The sequence below is a fragment of the Ursus arctos genome, unplaced genomic scaffold, assembly GCF_023065955.2.
Source record: "Ursus arctos isolate Adak ecotype North America unplaced genomic scaffold, UrsArc2.0 scaffold_5, whole genome shotgun sequence".
Lineage (NCBI taxonomy): Eukaryota > Metazoa > Chordata > Mammalia > Carnivora > Ursidae > Ursus > Ursus arctos.
The window spans coordinates 89,110,970-89,137,903 of record NW_026623067.1 but is presented as its reverse complement, the minus strand read 5'-3'; the positions used below and the strand labels follow the sequence as shown (position 1 = coordinate 89,137,903).

Below are 26,934 nucleotides of genomic sequence, written 5' to 3'. Positions count from 1 at the left end.
TTAACTGCCTGCTTAGATTTAGCAAAGGCTATGTATATACACCTGTTTTTTCTCTCCCAACTACAAAGCTCACTCCGAGAGGGGAGCAGTGGGCTTAATTCATCTCTGAACTCCTCCATCGTACATAACTGTTTCTCCGTGAAAGTTTACTAGGAAAATGGGTGCCTGCAATGTCCTGGGAAGCTTCGAAACTGGCACATCATTTTCTTAAAGCATGCTTGTGACGTAGGCCTGATACCCCCTAAACTAGCACTACTGTTTAATGTCTGGTTCTGAGAGGAAACTTAGCTATTGACTTTGGTCTATTCATTTTTAAGGGAAGCAGGTGACCCAATTATTGAAATGTAGAAATGTGAATTTAAGTCTTAACAACTGCCTTCAAGCTCTGACTGATCAATAAAAATGAGCAGGTGGGAGCATGAAATCCTAATCTTTCTATCTCTTTCCTCTCCTGTTCCAGTAAAGTCTCCTTACACACAGGAACCATGAGGAAGGAGCAGACAATTCATCCTTTTCCCCCCTGAGTTCTATAGTGTATCCCAGTGGCCCATCCTATTATAATCACTGCAGCAGTTTAAAGAAAACAGCATATTATTTAGTTAGAGTCATGATATCATTTTAGATGTTCCTAATAATAAGCTGTTAATAGGTTTTCTATGCAATACCTCATTTGTAAACTTTTGGCTACAGATGTTCAAGGTCAACAAAGGTCATACATGCCTACATTTCTCGATATCTGGGTTACCTGCTTCCCCTAAGGCAGATATTGTGGAATGAATCATTTCTCTGTGACAGAAATAGACTAAGAGAAGGGCCCTTCTTGGATTTCTAAATGTGTAAGAAAAGTAAAAGCAAGCATTTATTCAAGGCCCTCTCTTTTTGAAGAAATGAAGTATCTCTCAGAAGATCACGGAGATTGGGCGGATTGGAAAGTAGCTTCCTTACATAAAAGAATTGGCTGTTTGCCCGCCTCTGAGCTATTGATGAGCCCGCCATTGTCACTGAAAGCCACATAATAAAGCATATTACTTCTTTAAAATGATTAAATGAAAATGCAGTTGATATAAATTATCTAAGAACATTCTGGAAGATTCAAAAACAAAGCGCTCTCTTATTTCTTAGTTTACTAAAGTAACATCTGAAGATTGACTTGAATGTGAGCAAATATCAGTGCAAGATCATTTACAGGATTTTAAATATAAGGATCACATTTCTAAAACATGCTCAAAATGCTAGAAATCTTTTTAATCCCTCTCTCTTAACCAGTTCAATTCATACTCTAAATTTCTTTTTTCAGGAATGATACAATTTGGAATTTTTAGTGCTGTAGGGATATTTCACTGTTAAGTTGTACGTACAGCACAGTTACCACGAGACCATCTGCAAAAGAAACAAAGCTCTCCTAGCTTCCTCTGGGAATAAGAACCTTAAGCTAAGTGCAGGAAACCATGGGAATCTATATTCCTAGATATCAGCAAAAAACCATGGCGTGCCATGGAAGCATGAAAGACCAGGGTCATCAGTTTTTGTTTTTTCTGTAAAGAGTCAGATAAACCTTTTAGGCTTTGCTGGGCCATCCGGTTCAGTCTCTGTTGAAACTTCTCAACTCTGTCCTAGTAGTGTGAAAGCAACCAGACAATATTATAAATAAATGAGCATGGTCGTGTTCTAATAAAAACTTTATTTATAAAAAACAGGCCTCTGGTGTATTTGGTCTGTGAACCATAGTTTGCCTGATTCCTCAAAATTGTTCTTTGCAGATTTAAATTTATTTCCTTGGGTAATGATGTGGAAATTGCTTCTTAAAAAATGTACATATAAGTTTGATATATGTATCATAAAAACCATAGATAAAAGAATGATTGATATTCAAATAAGAAAGTATAAACAGTAACTTCTAACTCATGTACTAATAATAATACCTTTTGCCTGATACCCTTAGTTCACTGGGCATAAGGAATTACTTAACCCCCTGTCTGCTGTTCCCACTCAGTGAACTCACAAGAAATTTTAAAATTTCAAGGGAAACACACTACTGTTATGTTGTTTGGGTTTAACTATTTAATAAATGGACATGTTAGATAATTTTTTTGGCTTTGGGAGGACCATGAAAATAATACTGAGACTAAGGGTGTATGAATAGAAACACCCTGAGAACTTCTAATGCAATTAGTAACCTTGACAATAAAAGGTAAACAAAATCATCACTCACGAATGTGCTTTGTCCTCTACGTTACTGTCAGGTGCTGCGTGATAGGCGATAAAATGGGTCAGGTTAGCAGGAGGCAGTTACAAGATGACAGTTTTCAATTTATAGTCATACCTACTTATATCTTTTACAAACCAGATGAACTACTAGACATGGTTCAAGGAAAGGACAAAGAAAGGACCAACCTAGTAAATTTTTATCCACAACTGACTGTCAGACTGAGAGCACTTAGGAAAAACCTCAGCTTTCAAAAATTCTAATGTGGAGCCTATTGTATTTGAGTGCCCCCAAATAATCTTTTAAATGGAAAAGAAAGACTATTTTTAACTGGCTGAAGATTCAATATCTGTCATTTTTAACAATGAGACATAGCAAAGATTACACAGATGTAAACATTCCATATTCATGGGTTTTCCAGGTCAATCTTCAAAATGTGCTGAAAACAACTATTAAGAACAAGCATGATTCTGTAGCCTTAGCATTGCTGTTTAGTTTCAAACTGAATTCTGGGCCACCAAGGGCCCCTCATTTCTCCAACAAGTCTTGGATTCTCCTTCCAGGGTGTTAGAAGATCTCACAAGCCAAGAGGGCAGCCTGACGGCCAGAGGATGGAACAAAACATTGATGTGGGACAAATGGTAGCAAACCAAGACATTGGAAAGAGTAACTGGTGGAGTTCCATTTTTTCATTACTGAATAACGGCAATATACCAATATTCAAATAGCATCACTTTCAGAGCATGAGAAGAGGTTTCTTTCCATTTGGCTCATCTGAGCTCAACCAGGTCAGACACCTGGAGTCTTCTGAGCAATGTCTGATTCCTTCGAAGGAGTCAGATGGTCCGCTCTCATTCAAGGCTTCCATCTTGCTCTAGGTGGACCTCTGGGCCAGGTGAGAGGGAAAAGGCTGAGTCTCGAAGGAAGTTAGAATCATGCAATCAAATCCTCTAGAGTATATCACAAGCATTTATGAAAATTGGAATTTTGAACAAGCCAACATAAATTAGTCAAGTTTGTTATTGCTCTCCAAGATAAGTATATAAATGGTTGAGCTTTGTGAGCTGAGATTATATTATCTGATCTCAGGTGATATCTGAAAGGAGTAATAATGACAAAAACTGGCCCTTAGTAGATCAGAATGTAGAAAGAGGAAATGCTGAACTTGGTAACCATGGTGGGTAGCTGATATCTCTCCAGTGGTCTTTTTTTTCCCTTATGTGTCAAGGAGCCAGAAACTCACCCTGAGTTGTGCCAGGGGAAGAAAAGGACTTTGAAAAGAATGTATAGAAAATCATTGGGTACATTTCTGCTTATCGTATGTTTATGAATATTATAATGCTAATATTGTGTTTACATGCACATAAATGTTTTTAAAAAACACGGACGACATACATAGAGTCTAGCCATTAAGCAGTATTTCACCACTAAATCCTCAGATGTTAGCAATGACCCTAATGAGGAACATATCCATGATGAACATTAAGGAAATTGGAATATGACCTAATAGACAGTAATTGCAAGGATATTAAATCCTATTTTGTAGGCAAATGTCTGGAAACTTTGCACCATCTAAAGTAGACCTACATAACCAGACTGAATGCTCTGCAATGACAAGTAAATTACATAATGGCATTGTAGTTATGTAAATGACTCTGCTCAGTATATTTATTTCAATTTTATGTGGAGTCAACCTTCATCCAGAAAAACCGAGTGCTGATTCACTTCGTTGACTTTTCTTTTTTTTTTCTTTTTTCATTTGCTTTGCAAGAACAATCCTAAAACTGAATAAATGGTTTACTAATTTTATTCTTCGCCTTTCTGGCATTTACTTCTGTTTTCCAATTTGAAATGCAACCAGATGCTTCTGTGAATTATGAAACAAAATGGTTCTCTCTGAATCTTCAGTCTGTAGGCAACCCACCAGCAGTTACCTTGCATGTGAAACTGGAAATAGGGGTTGCTAGACATTCTAAATTACAAAAATATGTTTAAAATACTATGTAATTGAGGTCACAGTAAAAGGCAAGCTATTCCTTTCTTTTTTAAGTTTGCCACTAAAAATGGCTATAGAACCTTGAGGATTATTCTAAAATAGCAGTATGTAAGAAAATTCTAAGCTTTTTGAATCCATGTATAATGGCAGTGTTGATTAAATCGTTCTAAGGAAATCTAAAAAAAAATGCCTGCCAGTGGTCATTCCCATTTTGGGGGTTATGGGATGATATCATCATCCTCAACATATAATCCTTATCATGCAAATTTATGTTTCAGTAGATTTGTAGAAAGAAAGATTGCCTGTTAAAAAATGATGCCCAGCTTAGTCCAGCCCTACAAAATCCTATTAACATTTTTTGTGCAGTCCCTCCTGAAGGGGGACCCATGGTTTGCTCACAGTAAATTTTCATACACAAGAATACTATTGAGTATGGCAGTACTCAGGAGACTCTAGCCGGTAGTCAAGATTCCAGGGCCCAAAGAGCGATTTGAGGGACTGTAGCCAACAGACAATTTTGCAATTGCCCAGGAAAGTACTGTTTTCTAAAAGTCGTGTTGGGAAACATCCCTTTGAAGCACACGATTAAGCAGATGTGGCCAAGAGTTTTTACGTATTTCAGTGTATGACACTCTGAGCCATCTTCTCTTTGGCCTCCTACCAGCTCATCCATGGGAAACTGAGGCAGCTCAAATCCAAGCATAGAAATCCACGTGTCACTTTGCTTAAGAAGTACCGCAGAACCGTTTTGCTCCAAAACTCAGCCACTGTCACATGTGGCTGTCGAGCACTTGATGTACTAAAAGTGTAACATGTACTCCTGGTTTTGAAAACAGTGTCAAAATTCAAAATATCTCAAGTTTTCACATTGATTATACACTGGAATAACAGCACTTGCTCTAGGTGATACCTTCCACAATCATATTATTCTAATTTCTACCCTATTTATGTATTTGTGGGACAAATGAGCTCTTAAAGTTTGAAAAAAATCACTGGGATTCCAATTAGACTTTTTAAAATGGGGAAATAATTCAAGATTGTCTTTTTTCATGGCTCCTGCTACGCGGGGCCCAGCGGCGCAGTCAGGACTGAGGGGGAAAGGACAGGACAACTGCCCTCGGTTGGAGCAGTGGGGGGGGGGGGGGGCGGAAGGGGCAGGATGTACTGATCTCCCACTAACTGCCACTTCTGAGAAGACCCATTTCCCTCTCTGCTTTCCTTTTCCAATATACAGGACACTTACCCTGCATGTCTGTGAAGTCTCGTTAGGAAAAGTACACGGGGCAATTGATCTTCTTACATGGAAATGTTAATGCTTAGTGAAAAAGGCAGTCTTAAAGGTTAAAAATAGTGAGCCCTTTACAACTACAAACATGGAAATTCTGAGATAGGATAAAGAGGGAAGGAAAGAAATGGGGAAAGAGGATAAGTATCCTCTACAAGCTAATAAAAATAAATCAAAACAAAAAATATTCTTTTGAGCCCAGATGAGGGGCTTTTTCCTCTATGTTGGTTACCTGCCAGGCCCCTAAATTATGAAGTCCTACCTTGTTTTCTTCTCACGAGAATAGTGTAGTAAAGGAAGATTTGCACTTGGAAAGCAGAATGTCTCCCAAAGTCCAGTAGCCCCCAGGAACCGGAGATTTAATTTCGTTTTCCAATTTCATAGTTTTGAGGAAGAGCCAAAAGAAGATCTTTTTTGATGAGGATTTTTATGTGACAGTCATTTTTACTGCCCATCGTTTTGGTCTTTGAGAATAATTCCTTTTTTAAAACTGAGGACACTTAAAATGTGATGCATAATTTGATAAAAACGTTTACTTCAACTCAAACTAAAAATAAATATGAGGTACTTGGAATTTAACTTTGTTTCCTACAGGGGAAAAGTGTTCATATGAAAATCAAAGAAAAATACTTTGAAAAAAATCATGGTGAAGTATTAGGTCTAATGTTACAGCTTCTCATGAGTCTGATTTGAAACCAGTGCTTTCTTTTCATTTTTTAAGGTAAATAAAACCTTGCACTGTCCTAAATTTCTTGGCATGGTAACTAAAAACTACACTGTAAAATTTGAGGACTTCTACTCCAAGTATGAAAAAAAAGATATACCAGATTTTCAGAAATATCTTTAGTTCATAAGCAATATATCTAGGTAACCATCAATTGAAGGAAAAAAGGACTTTCATAAACAAAAGTTTCCTTATTCTAGTAAAGTCAATAATGAACGATCTTATAACAGGATATTATTTTCACTCTATTCAGACATTTTGTCACCAGCCTTTGGGGTAGATTTTTCTAAATATTTTAAACTTGGTAATTGTAGAGTTTATCCAGAAAAATGTCACTGTCTTTAAAGTTGTACAAACTCACGAATAAATCCAATTTTATCTGAAGATGACATGCAGTCAACCTTTGTGAGTGTAAGTCCAGTTCTTAGCTCCTTTTCTTCCCTCAATTTCTTTAGCCCACCTTAAGTGTTGTCCATGAGAAAGAAATTGTATTAGCAGGGGAAGGAAGGAATACATCCCTCAGCAGGAGTTTGTAAAATATTTTCTCCAAGATTGTAAAATGGCAGGATTTTGTGATCGAACATTTTTGGTTATTAGTAATATAGTAGGTATAAATAAGAACAAAATAAGAAAGCATTCTCTATACAAGCTTTAAGGGCATTTTGTTTCATTGCCCTTAAGTATGCTTCAATTTCTTACCATTATAAGTGGGATTTTTTTTTTGTATGTATCATAAAACTGTAGCCTGTAATTATCTCCTTGTAAACAGTCTGAACACATTGGACAGTTTGAGCACGTTGAAAAGTATGATTTTGTGAATGCCAGGGGGACATGTCTTAGAGCACTACCTAATATCAGTTAAGCAAGAGTCCAAAGGAATTACTGCTTTATGAAGAAATCCAAAAGATGTATGATGACTAGGTTTTCAAAGCAAAAACAATTACTAGTTACTTTAAGGTGTGCTACTGGTCCCTGAACATGTATGTTTTTAAATGTTATGTTGTGTTTACTTGCAATTTCAAATTCAACTCCTCGGCATTAGGTATCCATTACATACCATAGAAGACACTATTTTTTTCATAAAGCAGTCACATGCATGAAATTAGGATTACCAACTGATAGATATATTTTTTTTTTTTTTGCACCTCAAAAAACAGAATCACTATGGTGCATACCATGCTTCCATACCTTCCTTGCTGAAGGACAAAATGCATAAAGTGCCAGAATTTGGCTTCAGATTGGAAAGAAGCCACATCAATACTCTGGCAGGATCGCATCATTCTGCTGAGCTCCAAATCCCAGAGCCGGGTTTTCTTGCCCTTCTTTGGGGGCTGCTGCTTCCTCCATGGTCTTCAGCTTCTCCTCTACTAGGCCCTCCTCTATTTCCGGGTCAGCCACCTTTATGCCATCCTCTAGTGCCTTGGGCACCACGCTGGTGGCGTTGGTAGCATTTCTATCAGCATCTTTAACTTCCCCTATGGCCTGTACCTTCATCAGCTCGGCCTCTGCCCCCTCAACTGCCACTTGGGCCCCACCTCCTTGAACTTTCTCTCCTTCTGAAATAGATTTAACATCTTCACTGCCATCCTGGGTCAGAGACGGTGCTTGGCTGGCCTTCTGGCTGTCTTGGATGCTGCTGTGGCTGCTGCTAGCGCTTCCCAGCCGGGAAGAGGCCACGACGGCTTTCACTGCTGCCTGATTGGAAACAGAAAAGCATCAGGTGTTACTTTCACTTAAAATCCCGAATCAGAGCTCAATCTCAGCTTTGCATTTAGAGAGTTTGTTTTATCTGTTTTATATGTTCAAAATATTCCAAGATGGTTGAATGAAAACTTGGAGAATGAACAGCAAAATCTTTTTAATTTCAAGCCTACTGTATTTAATCATCTGGACAAGTGAAAGCTTGGATAAATGTGTTTGCCCCTGGATTACTTGTTTTCAAATACTTTGGACTTTGTTTCCCAAAGTATTTATTTCATGGAACACTAGTATTACGAGACAAACAAAAGAATCCCACGGTCATGTTTGTTTGAGAAGTCTTGCGTTAAGTCAAGGTTATTTAATCCATGGTATTTCAAATCAGTTTGACCACACAATCCCTAAGGTTTATTTAGTCTTTATCAGTCTGTCAGTGATGGCTGAATAGAACATTATTTTTGACCCTCAGTTGTTCTCCTAAATCCTCTGCAGATATAGTCAGTCCTAAACACCATTATGTAAGAGAAAACTATCTAATATATATGCCACATATATTCTATATGAAGGTATATTTTGGATATGTCTTATATATATCTATCATGTGAATTATATTTTGGATATATCTTATATATCTATATGATATGAATTACAGTTGACCCTTGAACAACATGAGTCTGAATTGCAAGGGTCCACTTGTGTGCAGATTTTTTTCAATAGACACATTGAAAAATTTTTTGGAGATCTGAACAATTTGAAACCACTCACAAAGTATGTAGCCTAGAAATACCCAAAACATTAAGAAAAAGTTAGGTATTATTGTAAGAATACAGCACATAATACACAAAACATCCAAAATATGTTTTAATCGACTGCTACCGGTAATGCTTCCAGTCAACAGTAGGCTATTAGTGATTAGGTTTTTGGGGAGTCAAAAGTTATAGGTAGATTAACTGTGTTGAGGAATTGGTGTCCCTAACCCCAGCATTGTTCAAAGGTTAGTTGTATTTTAATTTTTATCAAGTATGGGAATTTATTTACATTACAAAATACAGTTTTTTAAAAAGTTTCCCAATTTTCACACATTCAGAAAGAAGGTAACTTTCTGAATAAGTTTCAGTTTCCTGAGCAATGCTGTTCAAGCAGTTCAGTCGTACTTAAGTAAGAAGCAGTGATAATATATTTGGTGAGTAAATCTCAACCTACAGTACATTTCCCTTTATTAACAGCGAATTCTTATGAGAGAATAACATGACCTTCAGTTGGGATTTCAAGGCAGGATTTTCCCTGGTACCACAGGAAGTGAATAATATTATTAGATGAAGAATAGTGGAATCATCTTTAATAGTTCAAGCTAAGAGAGAGATTTTTTTAAAAAACAAAACACAAAACGAAACAGCAAAACAAAGCAGATCTTACCTTAAGCTTGCGCCGGGCATTGAACTCTTGGAGCTTCTTTTGGGCAGTATCCATGTGCACAAAATTGGCTGCTTTACCTGTGACCCATGGGTGCTGCAGAGCTTGGAAGGTAGTCAGCCGTTTCTTAGGATCCAAAACAATTAGTTTTCTGACCTGAAATGATAAAGAACCATAGATTTCTTAGGGAGATTTTTATGGTGACCCAGGCTTGCCTCAAGGGCACTTCTAGGTCTTATTCTATTTGCCTAGCAGTACCACTAATTATACATTAAAAAAAAAAGTTTTTAAGCCCTCAGTGGTCACTGTAAGGACAGTCTCAGGTGGCAGTGGCTGAGGGGGTCTGAGAAGACAGTCGTGTGTGCCACCTGAGAGGCCAGACAGGCACACGGCTTTCCAAGGGAGGTCAAAGAAACAGGTTCTTGGTTGCCTGTGGACTGGAAGCTCTTTGAAGGAGAAAGAGCGTCTAAATAATTCTAGGCTGCACTTAGCACCACTTAGAATTCAGAACTTCAGATGCATCTCAGTGGGGATGGAATCATTGTGCATTCATCACGCTTTCTGTGGGGATTTTTTTAAAAGATTTTATTTATTTATTTGTCAGAGAGAGAGAGAGACGGTGAGCAGGGGGAGCCGCAGGCAGAGGGAGAAGCAGACTCCCCACTGAGCAGGGAGCCCCATGAGGGACTTGATCCCAGGACCCTGAGATCATGACCTGAACCAAAGGCAGACGCTTAACCGACTGAGCCCCCCAGGCGTCCTTTCTGTGGGGATTAAATGGCAACAAAGGGATAGTACCATAGGCTTTATGCTTATTCCATGGCTCTGTGATAAAATTCATTCTAATAACTTGAAGGTTTTGAAGGAACAAGCCAAGTGCTAGAGTAAAAGGGTGTCAGTGGTTTAGGGCCATGATTTGCTTAAAGGATTAAATTCAACCCAAGGCAGATCATTCTGGGAGGTTGACCCCTGCGAATGAACAGATAATAAACTGCCAGGGAGATCAACAACTGAAGTAATTCCTGGCCCTGGGCTCAGAAGGAGTGACCTGGAATGAGGTAGAGACTGTTTAGAATTAGGAGGCATGTTCCAGCCCTAGTTACATCTCTTCCCTACTTTTGTGACTCTGGACAAAGACTGACATATGAATTGAGTGCCTACGGACAGTCTCCTACACCCTTTTCTTACATGCTCTCTTTTCCACTTTAAATCCTTTGTAAATACTTTCTTATGTACATATAAAAATGTTTCAAAACTTGTGTAATTCTTTCCAGAACCTTACCAGCTTGGAACTATTAGCTCCAATCCACAAATGAGGGATGGAAGGGAGCTCAGAAAGACTTAGTGCCTTAACTAAGGTTAGACAACTTATAACTGGTGGAGGCCCTATTCTAACTCTAGTCTGTCCTCCCTCAGAGCTCATTTCGTGGCCACTACACCGCAGTTCCTCCAAGATCAGTCCACCCCTCTGGCCTTCATCTGCCCATGTGGCACATGGGGACTTGGGTGGTGTAAGGCCCAAGGTCTTTTCTAACTCTGCTAAGCTAGGAAGAACTGAATGCAGGCTAGCACAATCGGTCAGTAAGTGAAATGAAGAACAGGTATCTGGTTCTCCTCTTCTTTTCTGTGAAACTTGCAAAGAAATGTGTGTTTGGGGTATAGAGAGACAGAATCTGTAGAGGGCAGAGATGTGAGGCTGCTTAGGTTAAAAATCTGAGAGGAGGTGGTGGGAGGTACAGATGATTAAGGAAAAAGAACGCACAGCAGTAAATAAATATCTGATTGCAGTCAGAGCTGTCACCTGTGGGATACATGTCCTAATAATTTCATATAAATGGTACCTAATCCTTAACAACAGTTCACAATGAGATCTTTTCCTCCCATTTTCCAATCATCTTCATTTTCCTCATTACCATCCTCCTCCTTGTGAAAATACAAAGAATTTACTGAAAGTCAGTATGTGCCCCCAAATTCCCACCTGTCAACATGAATCTTTACATTTGAAGATATCGATGCACCGAACTGCTGAACTTGCTGAAGGTCAGTGACCTTGCCAAGATTCAACCCCAAGCCCTGCCATGACCCTACAGCTCCCTTACAACACGAGCCCACCACTCATCGGCACTGTTTCCCTGCTGAGTTCAGAATGGATGTGGGTGCTGGTGATCAGTACACATCTGTGGTACTCAGGGATTCCTTTCGTGCTGAAGTTTTATAAATGTATTAGCCCAAAGGTAAGATTTAGCTGAATGAAGGAATATCACAGCTAACCCTCTTACCCACTTCATTTTATTAGCGATGAAAAGAAATGGAAGGAGGGCTATATAAAGAACTGTTAAATGTTAGTTGGTGGCAGTCAGTTAACCTGCATTATAGCCCCTAAGTCTCCACCGAGAGAAAGGTACTGGGATCATCCCAGAAAAAGAAAACTAAAGCAGACAGATTAGATAACAAGCCCCAGGTCACGCCTCTAGGTTATGAGGAAGAGGGCCCTTGAATCCAGGTATGTCTGACTTTAAAAATCCACAGTCTACTTCCTGATTCATCGTTTCATTCAAAAAAATGCTACTGAATCTGTACTATATGCCCAAATGTTACTAAGATCTGGGCACGCATGCCTCGACCTCTCCCACCCAGACCTTACGATCTAAGTAAGGAAGCTCTTTCCACAAGTAAATGTAAGTTGCAACCATCGTGAAAGAGTAAGTCCAGAGGGCAACAGAACAATGTGGCAGAAGGAACGAAGCAACTGTGGGAAGGAAGGACTGCTGAAGTGGGGCAGACAAGGCCACTGGAGGGTCTCAAGTGGCAACTAGGGCTTGACAATAAGAGTTACCCACGCAAGAGGAGTATGCGTGTGTGTGTGTGTGTGAGAGAGAGAGATGGTGGGGAGTGAGAGGGAGGAAGGCAGGAGGGAAGAACAGTACAAAGCAGAGGAAAGAGAAGCAAACTATATCCTGAGCTACCCTGATGAGGGACTGGTAAGTCCGGTGCCCTGGAGTGAAGACCGTCAGAGGCCAGTGCTGTGAAATAGATGGCATGGGCAAGGCGACAGATTCCTGACCAGACCAGGCAGTGCTGTATAGATCTGCTTACAGATTTTGGATTTTATCCTAAGAGCCTCAAAGCAGGAGAGTGATAGGATGTGATTTATTTATTAGGCCCTTCCCCTGGATCCTGTGTGGAGAGTGTACCTGTACGGGGCACAGAGGTGGCAGGAAGGCCACAGGGTAGGGTGTGGCAGTGGTCCTGCAGGAGAGGACAGGGCTGGCCGGGGCAGTGATGGTGAAGTGGAGGGAAGTGGATTCAAGAAGGGTTCAGAAGTGTGGGGCCTGGCTTGAGGGAGGAGTTGGGAGGATGGCTCCACACATCGGACACACTGCCTCTCTGCCTGGTCATTCTGAACAGTCAGTTCCATGAAAGAGCATGGATGGGAAGGAGGAAACGTTTGGAGGGAAAAGAGCATTGGCTGGAAACCTGGATCACTCCCACTGGGAAGCTGTGTGACTCTGGACAATCATTTCAACCTCTCTGGGCTTCAGCACCCTCAACTTTATTATTTTTTTACTTATTTATTTAAGAGAAAGAGAGAGAGCATGTGCGCACAAGTGGGAGGAAAGGCAGAGGGAGAGGGAGAAGCAGACTCCCTGTTGAGCAGGGAGCCTGAGGACACAGGGCTCGATCCCAGGACCCTAAGATCATGACCTGAGCTGAAGGTAGACACTTAACCGACTGAGTGACCCAGGTGCCCCCAGCATCCTCAACTTTGAAATGAAGTAAAGACTAGATGACTCATAAGACCCCTTGGGTAGCTAGCCTTCTGTGGTTTAAGAGTCAGCTTTTAGTTATTTCTGTGTAGTTTTTCTCTAGACAACTGATGGTTAATACTTTCATTGCATGCAAGTATCCCCTTTATTTTAGAACAGGGAGACCATCTCACCAGAATGTATGCCTTTCCTTTATGCAAACTTCAATATTAGCTTAAGCAAGAACCCAAGTAAAACAAGCGAGAAACCAAACAAAATGAACTATCAGTAAAGTGTAACTTTTTTATGATGGCAGTAAGGTATGATGATGGGCCTTGTGCTATTATTGGGATATTTCAGTAAGTTTGAACCTGTCAAGATGCAATGTTGTTTTATTTGAAGTATAATCAAATCTAGGTAATCTAGGCAAGCCATGTTAAAATGGAATTCTAAATTATGTTTGAACTCACCCAGTATAGTTGGCTTCAAAAGCAAGATTCTACACTGACTAGGTAGTAAAATCTCACTAATTAATACTGCAGTAATTTTCAGTTTGTGATGTTCAGCAAGCAATGAGTCAAGCATATCTGTTTTTCATTATGTACAAGGAAATGCATTAGTGTGCATTGTTTTATTAAAAATACAATTATTAAGAGGGGCAAATTTTAAAAAGGACACTGCCCATTAACTAGCTAAAAAGGAATGTCAAGATTTTAGCTCATTTTGTTTTGGTCACACTTACCAGGTCCTTGGCATTTAGAGATACTTCATCCCACCAGGGGGAGATAAAGTAGTATTCACAATTCAGAATTCTCCTGAACATGAACTGATCACCTCTTTCATCATAGAATGGTTCGAATCCACAAAGTCTAGAAGGACAAAAGAGAGGGAATAAAATGTCTTTAGAAGCTTAAATGTATTTCATCAATTTTTTGCAGAAATTCCAGACTGCCCTTTTCACACGTTCCTGTTACAAATGCACGAGTGTGTAACTGCCTTGTTACAACTCACTTTTGACTGTATAAATACACAATCATGTCCTCTGGAAGTAAGAACAGATACCAAACCAATTTAGAATTTCTACAAAGAGTCTATAATAACATCAATAATTATGACACAAAACAACAAGGATAATAGCTAACATTATTACAGGCACCATGCTAATGACTTCCTGTGCAATTTTTTTCACCAGGAATTGAAAAGACAGATTGATTAGAGTTCCAATTTACTAGCAAGTGGAAGAATCAGGATTTTTTTCCGAGCTTTTTAAGGATTATTTATTTATTTATTTATTTTTGTGAGAGAGAGAGAGCATGCTCGAGCACGGGTGGGGGAGGGGAAGAGTGAGAGGGAGAAGCAGACTCCCCACTGAGCAAAGAACCCAGTGTGGGACTCGATCTCAGGACCCTGAGATCATGACCCAAGCTGAAGGCAGACGCTTAACCAACTGAGCCACCAGGCACCCAAGAATTAGGATTTTGAGAATAAAGAGATTAAGCGGTAGACAGAAAAGATTTTTCAGTCATGTTTATTCAGCCTTATTCACTGAATTCCTCCATAGAAATGAGTCGAGTATTAGATTTCCATCCCACTCCAGTTTGGATTTCAGAGTGAACAAAGACAGGAAGTAAGACTATTGTCAGGAAATGGCCTTTTAAAACTTGACACAGTAAACACATGCGGCCAACAGAGACAAGCAGCCAGCATCAGCGCAGCCTCGCAGCCTCGTGTGTGACCCTCACTTCTGTCCGTCTTAAAGACCCATGCTCACCTTCACTTTCCACTAGGGGTCATCCTACAAATGAATGGGGAAGAGGGAGAAGGGAAATCGAGAACCATCTCTGGCATCCTAAAGGGAGAGAGGAAAAGTGAGTTGCTGCCTGGGCGCACCAAAAGCCTCCACTGTTCACAGACAGGTACAGGTTCTGAAATCACTAAGGACAGAAAGGAGACTATAAAAAATAAGTCACCCACGGCACGTGTTACACTGGACAAAAAAATGGGGGAAAAAGAACGAACATGTTAAGAAACATTCTCCCAAATCCTTCCTTCGAGTTGGTCTGGTGGGTGCAGAGCATGAAATGTTTGAGTGTATTCTAATGCAGTGGGTTTCTAGAGAGAAGCATTTTCTCACATCGTTTGCGCAGGAAACATCCTATTGGGAGAGTCTTTGTCTTTTTTAAATATTCTGGAGCCAGCCAGGAAGAGACCGGGCTTGGCAGTGCTGATTCTCAGACGAAGTGCACCCTCTTGTCCCACTGTGGCAGGCTGCAGAGACTTCTGCTCCCACACACGGAGAGAAGGGAGCCCACGTCCACACCTTCACAAGGAGGTAGCTCAGCCTTCCGAGGCCCAACGGTGCCATCCACAACACTAGAAAAATATAGCTTATTGTTGGTTAGTCATGGAGAAAGTAGCCAATGTTCCAGGCTTAGTTTAAGAAACTCTTATGTTTCCCCTTCTGGAAATCTAGAAAGAAAAAGGAAATTTCAGAAGGTACAGTACTCAAATGCCTTTCTCACTTTTCAAACATGCCTGTGAATCTGTGCACTGGTGAGACGGAAGTAAAAAGTTGATGTCACATCAGCCCGAAATGCTAGAAATGGAAGCAATGGACACAGAGCAACAGACACACACACACACACAGTGCAAAAAGCCTTCAGAAATGGAAATATCTGAATGATGACAATGACAGTTTAGGAGGATATTAGGCGTATACAGAAGTGTGAATGTATACTAAGGGGACCTCCAAGCCATTGGGCAGAACTGTAGTGCTGAAAGCTGAAAGAGAGAGTTTGAATCTCCGATGTTATCTGATTCTGACTCTGACCTGAGCGTTGCAATAGTTGCTTTTGTCTGCAGGTACAAAGGGTTTAGGTGTAAAAGGTAGAGGGGTCAGAATTTCTGTGTGAAACAACAAAATGGCTTTCATTTCCAGTCTACTGTCATCCTTAGAAATAGCAAGGTCATAGCACACAACAGCCTTATGGAACTTTTAATAATAATAAAGGAGATACACAGGTCCAATGGCACGATCTTGGAGAAGTATCCCAGTGAACCTCGCCTGCACTTCATCAATTATTAATGAACTACAGATTAACTAAAACAACCCTGGGCTTCGGGGCTGACAGAAGTGAGGCCAGCACTAAAGGACGTTAGCTGTAAACAGCACTGATAATATATTTTCATTTGGGAGCTACCACCGCGCACTTTGAACGAACAACTACTAATCAATGACCTTAAGTGAACCAGGGGAAAGGACCTTGACTGACATTTTTTTTTTTTAAGTAGGCTCCACATCCAGTGTGGGGCCCAATGTGGGGCCTGAACTCACAACCCAGAGATCAAGACCTCAGCTGAGATCAAGAGCTGGATGCATAACCAACTGAGCCACCCAGGAGCCCCAGGACTTTGGCACACTTTTAAAATTATATTCAGGGCCGTGATAAGATGTTTCTCCAACAGTCACATTTTTTTCTCTTCATCGGCCCTGGTCAGTGACCACATCATGGCATTTTAGTCCTTCCATATTTCAGGTTCTCAGGGTGAATGTGATGGAGTTTCTCCGTCTCTCTGAGCTCTTGTACATCCTTAATGCTTCACCACCCCCATCCCCAATCACATTTCAACATGAAATTGCAATTGGTTGGTCACACCGACCTTTTAGTGGCAAATCTGATTTCTTATTTTCGTGGTTCAGTTTTTCATTTAATATCACTGAATATGATATGCCACCTACCTAATTCAGGAGCCAACATTCTCTTCTCAGTATAAAAGTGATCTCAAATGTAAGCTGAAAGAATTCCATGATGTGGCCTCGGGAATTCATTTTAATGAATTAAGCACTTACTATGGCAAACACATTATCTTAACAGTTTTGCACTTTCATAAGAAAAAACATGGTTCTCTACCGCTCCAAATGCTTTTCAAGCTTTAGTATATTCTGGATACACAAGGAATTCAACGCTGAAACTACCTTTTTTGTTTTGTTTTGTTTCGTTTTTAAGATTTTACTTATTTATTTGTCAGAGAGAGAGAGGGAGAGAGCACAAGCAGAGGGAGCAGCCAGTAGAGGAGAGGGAGAAGCAGACTCCCTGCAGAGCAGGGAGCCAGATGCAGGACTCATGACCTGAGCTGAAGGCAGAAGCTTAACCAACTGAGCCAAACAGGTGTCCCTGAAACTATCTTTTGACATTACATAGTAGCAGATGGCTATTTACTGGGTTGCTTGTTAAACTTTTTGTCTTGGTTACAGATGACTGAATATACCCAGGTGAAAGTAGAGTTTACTAATTTGTTTGGGGGTACCCTAGTTACCTTCCTTCTAACCCTTATTACCTAAACACTGCACTTTCTAAGATCACTATTAAATTTAAAAAAAAATCTAAAACCTCTTTCTGCTACAGACTGAATTGTGTCTCCCTAAAATTCCTATGATGAGAAGTCCTCAGGTGATGGAATCTGGAGATGAGGCCTTTGGGAGGTAACTAGGGTTCGATGTGGTCATGAGGGTGGGCCAACTTCATCCTTAGAAGAAGAGATACCAAAGAGCTTACATTCTTTCTCTGCCCTATGGGGAAAGAGTAAGAAGGCAGATGTCTGCCAGCCAGGAAGAGAGCTCTCAGCAGGACTAGACCTCCTGTGCCCTGACCTCAGACTTACAGCCTCTGCAATGTGAGGAATGAATGTCTGTTGTTGGAGCCCCCCAGCCCGCGGCAGTTTGTTATGGCAGCCTGACCGACTAAGCCACCTTCTTTTATGTCCTGTAAAATCTCTTTATGGATTTGAATATCACAGGTTCCAACAAGTAACTGTGCAGTACCCTCCAAATGGCAACCAAACCTACTTGTCTGGAATTAAGCTCTGGAACTCATTGATATCTTGCTTCTGTGGCTGCTCTTCGGCAGTCTTCCCAGACACTCCTCCATCCTTGCTTATCTCCCTTATGTTCCTGGGCAGTTCCATCATCTCTTTGGCAAATTTCCTGAAACCCCGTGTTTATTAGTAGACAGGAGCTCAGGAAGGACTTCGGATACCAGAGAATGAGAGATTGAGCTCATCTTTTTTCTACCAGAAAAAAGGTTTCTCTGAGTTTACGATATTAAACTCAATGTCCTTCAGGACTTAACAGAGACAGAAAACAAAATGATAGCCAAATTGCATTAAAAACACTGCTGACAAGAAATGTACCAGTCTGGAATTGCTTAGGAGAATAAATAGCCGTTTGCCCTTTAAAAGGGGCTAATACTGTATTTTGACGAGATGCAACTAAGTAAAACAAGAGCAAGGTTAACAGATGGACTTGAGTTTCACACTCATTACTATCATCAAATGGTGAATTGTTCCCCAAATCTGCTATACATCGCACTGCAGAATGAGGCGCAGAAAAGCCCTGGACAGAAGGTCTGGCCCCAAGAAAATCAGAGGAGAAAAAGCGATGCTTACTTTCAGAAAAGTCTATCACTAATTACATTTAGTATATTGTACAGAAATTACAAAAGTCAAAAAGTACTCTTGCTTTTTATGAGGACTCTAAGTACCTACGAAATATTACAGCAAAGGCAACAGTACTCATAGAGATGCTTTTCTTCACTTACAAGATGTAGGTGATTATTCCTACAGACCACATGTCCACCTCAGGTCCATAGGCACAGCCTCTAAGAATTTCAGGTGCTGCAGAAAGAATGGATATTGTGTTAAATCGGACTTAATATTTAACATTTACATCTCAATAACAAGCAACAGGTAAGAAATTAATTAACACAAAGTTCAGAACAGTTTTGTAATCAATTTTGTCTCCCCAAACCAAAGTAGGAGACTACAAATTCTTAACATCGATTTTAGTGGGAGAAATTAAAATCTGTGTTTAGGCGTGCATAAAAGTAAAGCTATTAACTTTGATAGTCCACATTAGAACATCATTCCAATTAGATAGATCTGTTGTAAAAGATCCCTTACTTCAAAGGGAGCTTTGTATGCAGAGAAGAAAGAAAGACAAGTTCAGCGGAGTAGGGGAAACATGCACAGTGATGCTACCTTGAGATCTAGACCTGCTTGGAGCACGGGGCATCCATGCATGTGTGTATTTGACCGTGTGCAGGGCAGGGAGGAGGGTGGATGGTGGGAAGGACTGAGAAGCCTCGAGGGCTGGGAGGCTGAAACAAGAGTTGGAAGGGATCCTGGCACACGCCCTAGCGCTGAGAACTACACGTAGTCACCAGAGAGCAGCTGTCCCCAGTCAGTTTGCGATTATGAACAGAGAATGGGGCCTCCTCTGTGCACAGTGAGCCTGCTCCTATTAGCCCTGCTCACCACTGTGAAAATGGAAGGTCTTCTCAGCCATGAAACAGCCCTACAGTATAGGATGATGGGATCTGTTCTGTTGGAAGTTATGTTGGAGCTGTGAAAATGGGAGAGTTAACTGGGTCCAATCGTTTGCACCGAGAATTGGAGGTGTTATTTGTTTGCCTAACAAGGAAGAAAAAAAAAAAAAAAAAAAGAAGTGAGAGCTTTACAATCCATGCAGAAATAAGGCTCAGACCTATAGCCCAGAGCGGCCTTTTCCTATTTTGAACAAAAGTGCTGTAGATGTCAGTGGGGTCCCTGAGGAAGGAGCTGATTGATGGATGGTGAGGGCTCCTTGAGGGAGGCTTTGGGGATGGGGGCAGCACAGTCCTTCCAGCCGGAAGTGGGAGAGCAAGGGAGCTGGATCCCCTGTCTATGCAGGCTGGGCAGGTCATACTCAGTGTAGACTGTCAAAGTGAGCTCTGGAAGGAAGCAATCCTCCTGGAACTTTGGATGTGATTTAGGAGAAGGAACACAGTGGATTTCCCACTGACGTCTTCCCATACTACTACCCCCCCCTCCCACCCTTTTGCAATCAGGATATTCCTCCCCATAGATACTGTGTCACATAAAATACAAGAGGTGAAGAGCCCATATGGTGAAATGAGAGTGTGCAGTATAACACTCCAAGCAGCCATTCAGCAAGACGAACCCTCTAAAGCATGGTATCTGGGGCCAGGAAGTTTTTCTCATCTATAGGCACATTATTCCTAGAAATTTTTCCTCTTAGGATTTAATTAGCATAATTAAGAAAAATGCACGCTCATTGCCAACACCGTTCACTCTGTCGGGTTAGCTTTTCTTTTCCATGGCAATCTGGCCCCATACGTGGTTCCTTTGGGCCCCAACACTGAACTCCCACTTGCAAATGCTTTGCTGATCAGAGTTCAAAGGAAAGTCGGGTTGGCCGCCACTGTCAGGAGGGCGTCTGCTGCTGTCTGTGCCACGGGGAGGTATTCCACTCAGGCAGCCAAACGCATGCACACTTAGTGCTGTCAGCCCTTCCCCACTCAGGTCTTCACGCAAGTCCCACACGGACGTTTAAACATACAGAACTATGTCAGGGACAGTGTTTTACATTTTCTGGGACTTGTTTTTACCTCCACAATCGAAGTGAATTGGATCAGCTGGTGATTTCGAGTTTACTCTGAGTTTTAAGCTGCTAACCACTGTGGTATTAGCAGAGGGATCGTTGGGGACAGTTTACGCAAGAGAGAACCGGCAGTCTACTTCCAGAACCTGCCACACTCCCACTCCTCCCTTGGGAGCGCCTACTATGTGTGCTGCCCCGTGGGCTCCTGTCCTGCTGGCTCTGGCTCGGGCGCAATCAGCCCTCCCCTCCCGCGCTGTCCGGAGATCAGCACGCTGTTGCAAAGGCCAGGTGCTTTTTCTGGCCCTTTTTTCCAGCTCCCGGGCTAAGGCCCCAAATGAAGTGAATACCACGGAACAAAATTCTTTCTGAATCCACTTTATGGGGCATGTGGGTTTCTTACCTGACATGGCAATATCTGACCTCCCTTCCCAGCACAGGGTGCAGCCTTACCCTCCAGAGGCCATTTGGTTCCTTGTAAGTCATTCTTAGGCTGCAATGTGGCAAACTTGTGGTGTGAAAAGCTAAACTTTCCCCGGGGAGGTTAACTGAGACAAAAGGAGTATAGACTGTTTTTGCTTTCCATATTACATTTCTCTTAAAAGGAACTTATAATATTTACTAATCATTATACAAAATTTAGGGAAAACAAACTCTAAGCACCTAGACTCAATCAGATCCCATTCACAGTAACCTTTAAATATTTGCTAGTTAACGTGACCTTGACTTTAGGACCAGCAGAACATACTTTTGTAATGTATCTGAACCCTTTCCAAGAGCGAAAGATTTCTAGAATAAATTGCAGGCTCCAGCATACCAGCACGTCAAGTCTCCTAGGTATCAAATGTTCTTGTGGTAGATTCTACAAATTTGTGATTTTCTTAAGGTGAGAAATAGTTGATTACTTCCAACTTAGTTCAAGAAAAGACATCAGTTGGTTGGCCTTCTAATGCTATAAGCACTTCCATCTGTCCTTCCCGTCTTTTCTCCCCTCATTGCCCAAACAAACAAACAAACAAACAAAATGAAGTAGGGGACAAAACCATTTCAAGGTGTGATCCAGTTTTTAAAAAGGTATTTAAAATAATTTAGAATTATCTTTTCTAAAGTAGTAAATAATCCTTTATTGATTTTTCTGGCTGTCTTCTAAGTGGGTTCAAGTTTTCTGCCACTTCCTAAACTTACTTATCCTTCATGTTATTGCTCATTAACACTAAATGCTAGGGAGCTCCCAGGACACTTCATACTCTAAGCTCCAACACAGAATAATTTTGGTAAATGGTCTTAGAATGGCCAAGATACCAGACTTTACTTTTTAAAAAGCAATTTTAACTGAATTTAAAATTTATATTAAAAATTCAAACTTTAGTGATGTTTATTTATCAATATCCCACTCAGATCTCAGAGTGCTGATTTTTTGATAAGATCATGGTACCATTAAAACACCTAGAAACTGAGAGTCCATCTACAGACTGGGATGAATTTCATTTTCTTAAATAAATTCACTGTAACCAGTTCTAGGAATGATCCTACATAAAAAGCATGGGGTATGCCCTATGGCACACGATAGGAACCACTGATGCTAGGTTTCCCCACTTTTCCGAAAGCTGTAGGAGAAAAGCAGAGGGATGACTCTGGTCACTGACTGTACCTTCGTTTTGTCAATTCCTCCTGACCTATTGAGTTAAAACTACAGAGTGGCATTCTTCACCAGAAGACTTCCTTCCAACCACTGTTAACTGTTTTGAGAAAGACAAATCCAAAGGAGAGTCAAGTCAATGAAGTCCACAGGTTCATTCATTCACTCATTAACCAAATCATGAACTATTTATTTATTGAGTACCTGCTGTATGACGGACACTGCCTCAGGTGGTGCTGGGGGAATAATGGGGAGTTCAAGAGAACAAGTGTCTGCCATCATGGAGCTGACAGTTTGGTGGGGGAGGAAGACACTGATCCAGAAAGCCACACGAAGAAATGCAAAGTGGTAAATGGAAGGACTTGGAGGAAGGGTGTCTCTAATAGAGGGCTGACCTGCTCAGAAAGATCAGGGAAGGTGAGTAGAGAAAGTAAAGTTTAAACTGAGATGTGAAGGGCTAGAGAACTTCACCAGGCAGAGGCAGAGGGCAGTGCATGAGGGAAGAGAGCAAACTGGGTTGGCTGGAGCGAGCAAACAGGCAGAGACTTGACGGCAGGCAGGAGCAGGGGGCTCGACGAACTGGGCAGCCAGGTGGCGGGAGCCCAGCCCTGCGCACAGCCAGGTCTCAGTGAGATGAGCCCCCGAGAGGCAGCTTGAGGCCAGACCGCAGATTCCAGTAGGTCACGGCTTTTGTGTGTTTTTAAGTTCTCTCTAATGGTTTTGTTTTAGTGATTCCCAACATATGGGAAAAAAAATCTATTTCATCCTAAAGCCTGAATCTGACTTTGTGGAATTACACCCCCTCCTACAGCTGAAGGAAAAGCCCTGTGGGGCTTTTCACTGTAGAGCCTTGTCTCTGGAGACCACAAAAGTCCACGGCATCTAGAAGTCCCTCTAAACTTTGCCTCTGAGGAGTGAGCACTGCAGAAGGAGGAGAAAGAGGGATTTATCTGAAGCAGACGAGCAGTGTTTGGAAATTGTCTCCCCTGTTCTGAACGTGGCTAGGAACCCAGAGGAGAGGGCAGTCAGGGCAGCCTCCTGTAGGCAGCAGTGCCCACAGCCGGAGACACTCTACACCGTGCCTTCCTCAGCACCTGTACAGCGTGTGGTCCTTTGTCAAGGTGTCGCATACATTTGGTGAGAACGGGGCACAACATTTTAAGCTCTGTCAAGTGCGGTATTGGCTTTGACAGCACAGAAGACAGGCAACGTCCCAGTGCAGTTTGCTAAGCGTTGTAACAAAGGTGTGAATCAGACTGGGATTCAGTTGACATGTTCCAGAAAGGGGGTTGCCTCTGGCTAGGAGCAGCCTTGTCAGTTCACTACAGTGAATCTCAGAGGAGTTCCATGCCACCATGTCATGGTGTGGAAGGTCGAGAAGGGCTGAGGAGGCATTCGGGGTGTCCGTTGCTTTGGTTATCTATGACTTGCTAGTGTAGAGCAAGAAAGAAGTTTGAAGGATATTTTAAACCCAAGTGATACACTGTGTGTTCTAACACATCTTTTCCATTTTCCTGGGCTCTTGATCTTTTACACCACAAATACCAGTCAATCCAACTCGCACTTAACATTTTTCATTGAAGCCGTTTAAAACAGTCTTCCTTGCCTCACAGATTGCATGATATTTCTCTTCATATAAATCTTAAAATGGGTGAAGAATGATAACCTGTTTATTTTCCTCACCTTATTTTTTTAATAATACCCTGAAGAGAAAATCAAATATTTGAGAATACCTAAGTACTTTTGGAAGAGGAAAAAATAAACACAACCTATTTTTATTACCCAGGGAAAGCTTCATTTCTATGAAATTCACTTTTCTACGATCCTGCAGAGCCCTCCCCGCTTAGAGTAACCACCGTTTGTTCCGGATCTTAGACTGAGTCTCCCGCTCACTTTAGAGTTGTGATGGATGCTGGCCCGGGAGTAGCAAAGAGGTGTTAGTTGTTGAAAAGTTCCCTTTCTATTTTTGTGAGATGAGATGGAATATCAGTAAATAAACCCAGCTCATCCTAAGATTAATATCACACAAGAATCTCTTTTGGATATGGGGATACAAAGTGATGGCCGTGGACTCTGAACTCTGTTAAGTATGGCAAATACTACGTTTTTCTCTAAAGGAGCTAAAATCTTACTAATAATTATCGCTAATAATTCTTTTGAAATATTTTTATTTTATGCATATCCTTTCTGCAACAACATTCTAAAACGGAATACTTTGTGGGTGTTCAGGGCCCAAAGAATACATTTTAAGCAAGTCTCCTACCCACTTGTCATCAGTCACCCTTCCTGTGACCGCTTCTCCCCTACATTCCGCCCTCACATGTGTAATAATAGAGCAAGTCCTCGGGGCTGTGAATTCTCTGGCACGGCTGGGTCTGTTCTTGAAGTAGTCGCTTCCGGTCATGAAGAGGTAAGCACAGAAAGTGATTATGGTGCGGGGGCCCAGAAGCCAGGGATGACCAGCACATTAAAAGACTGCTTCTAAAGCAAAGAGAACATGAAAAGTGGGAGGATGATGTTGGTGACAATCTCCTTAGACTCAATTTTATAGGCCAGAAGACATTTGGTTAACTTGGATTGGACTAAGGGCTTGCCACAAGCCTCAACGCAGCTTTACACACGAAACATACAGACAGACCGTGTGGTAATACCGGTAATGCCATACACCATACCTCTGCTGGGTGATGCAGAAAGGAGCAGGACTCTTTCTCCCCTCCCTTGCCAATGGCCCTGAATCCTGAGACACGAGTGGGTCAGCCTCTGGGGCCGTTTCTGAGGCCAGGGAGGCAGCCCCTCCTACTGCGAGAGCTTCGGATGTTGGAATATTGTTTTGTACATTGTGCCCCGTATCTGTGCCTTGCGGCGTCCATTCATAACTCCTCATTCCCCCTTTGATGCCGCTTCCTTCACTATCTGATGTCCTATGAATAATAAATGTGGTTCCTTCTCTCCCGCTTGCTGATGGGATGTTGCCCTGGGATCAGTCTGGGTTGTTTCTTCTTCTGCGCTGGGCATGTTGGAGAGTCTCGTGACTTCACACAGCATCTGTATGCTGGCAGGGCCTACGTTTCTATCAACAGCCATGTCCCTGCTCCTGAACTTCAAACATATATATCCTTCTGCCTACGTATCACTTCCACCTGGATCTCTCACAGGCCCCCAAATCAAATATCAAATGTCAAAATCAACAACCCCTTTGCTCCCAAAGTCCTCCCCATCTCAGTGAATGTGAACTCTATCCTTCCAGCTGGAGCTCTTTGATCCTCTCTCCCACCTATTATTTCTCCCCTTGTCACTGCACTCCACCCAACTGCCTCCTTTCTGGACCTACAGACACCTAGGTGTGTTCCTGCCGTGGGGTTGGTGTGTTCTGTCCCCTGTACCCGGAATGTTCTTTCTGTAGAATCCACATGGTCTGCTCTCTCCCTTATCTCTTTCAAGTCTTTGTTCTTCTGCTCCCTTCTTCAGTGAAGCCTTAGCAGATCAACCTGTTTGTGGCAGCCCAGGCTCCCAGCACTTCCTATCCTCTTGCCCAACTCCATAGAAATCATGACCTCTTTCTATATATTGACACATTCATTTTGTTTATTATTTGTCTTTTCCCACTAAAATGCACCACCCGTAAAGAAGAGTTTTGTTTGTTGGTTTGTTTCATTGCTATATCCCTAGCACCTAGAATAGTGCCTGGTGCATAGAAGTTCAATAAATATTTATTAAATGAAAAAAGGACTGAGTATCTATGCAACTAAAGTTCCACAGAATACACTTTGTTTAGGTCAGTACCAAACCAATACAAATACCCCGCGAGGCTTATCTTCCTCTAGATTTAAAACTTCCAAGACAGCTTAAAATAAGCCTGCACTCCACCAGCAGAGTCCCTGTCCTCTGCAAGGTCAAGAACAAGATGAGCTATGGCCTTTCCTCACCACTCCTTTGTCTGTCTCCAGCCCACTTTTTTCCTCTGCCTGGCACCTGATCATTCGGATCAAGTGTTGTATGCGTGCCTGGGACAAGCATATGGTGGCTGGTCACACAGCCTATCTCAGGGAGAAAGAAGGACCATGGTCACGAAAGGGAGCTGGACCCGGGCACGCTTTCCCCACCTGCTCAGCACCCTCTGCTTGCTCTCACATCCCCTGCTCTTTCTCATCGTCAGCTAGCCCCATAGGAACCCCACGTACACACACCAGCCTGTCAAGCATTAAGTTACAGGCCACGCAATTCACATTGTACTATGTACTCTTCCGTTTTTCTTAAGTTCACTATAAAAATGAAGTCATCGTTGTGGGTATTTCATTAATTCTCATCCCTCAGATTACCAATATAATACTCTTATTTCATCTTAGCTCTTCAGTCCTCTAGAAGTGAACACAAATAGATCTTTTATGAAACTATTATGAAAGCTTATATTTTAGATTATTAGATTTACTTCTTTTACTTCACTTAAATTTTCCTACATTGGTCATATTAGTGTGTGTTCATGTAGACAGAAATCTCTTCTGTCTGACTCCAGGCTGCTGAGAAATTGTCTTTAATTTTGGTATAGGGAACATAAGAAGCTATTTCTTTAAAACATAACAATGTGGGAACAACATAGAAATATCACTCTTATGTGACCCTGGCAAATGCCAACAGAAAATAAATTCTGAACAGCTTCTAGACCCTGCAAATAGAATTTGAGTAGACTGGTAGAAATATGAACATATATGGTTTAATTAACTAAGCTTATGAATTAGAAATTAGTATTAGACAGAAATACTCTTTTATCTCACCCTTTACCATACATACTGTT

General features: G+C 41.5%; 1 protein-coding gene across 1 annotated transcript in view; it reads right to left on the bottom strand.

Moving 5' to 3' along the window:
* Positions 1-1,661: 1,661 nt before the first annotated feature.
* Positions 1,662-26,934, bottom strand: part of CAMK4 (calcium/calmodulin dependent protein kinase IV) — a 210,150-nt gene continuing 184,877 nt past the window's right edge. Inside the window, exons 8-11 of the mRNA XM_048221217.2 lie at positions 18,666-18,741; positions 13,811-13,937; positions 9,326-9,478; positions 1,662-7,906 (exon numbers count right to left, since the gene is read on the bottom strand). Coding sequence (XP_048077174.1) covers positions 7,466-7,906; positions 9,326-9,478; positions 13,811-13,937; positions 18,666-18,741 — 797 coding nt within the window. The 3' untranslated portion in view covers positions 1,662-7,465. The remainder of the gene's footprint in view (positions 7,907-9,325; positions 9,479-13,810; positions 13,938-18,665; positions 18,742-26,934) is intronic.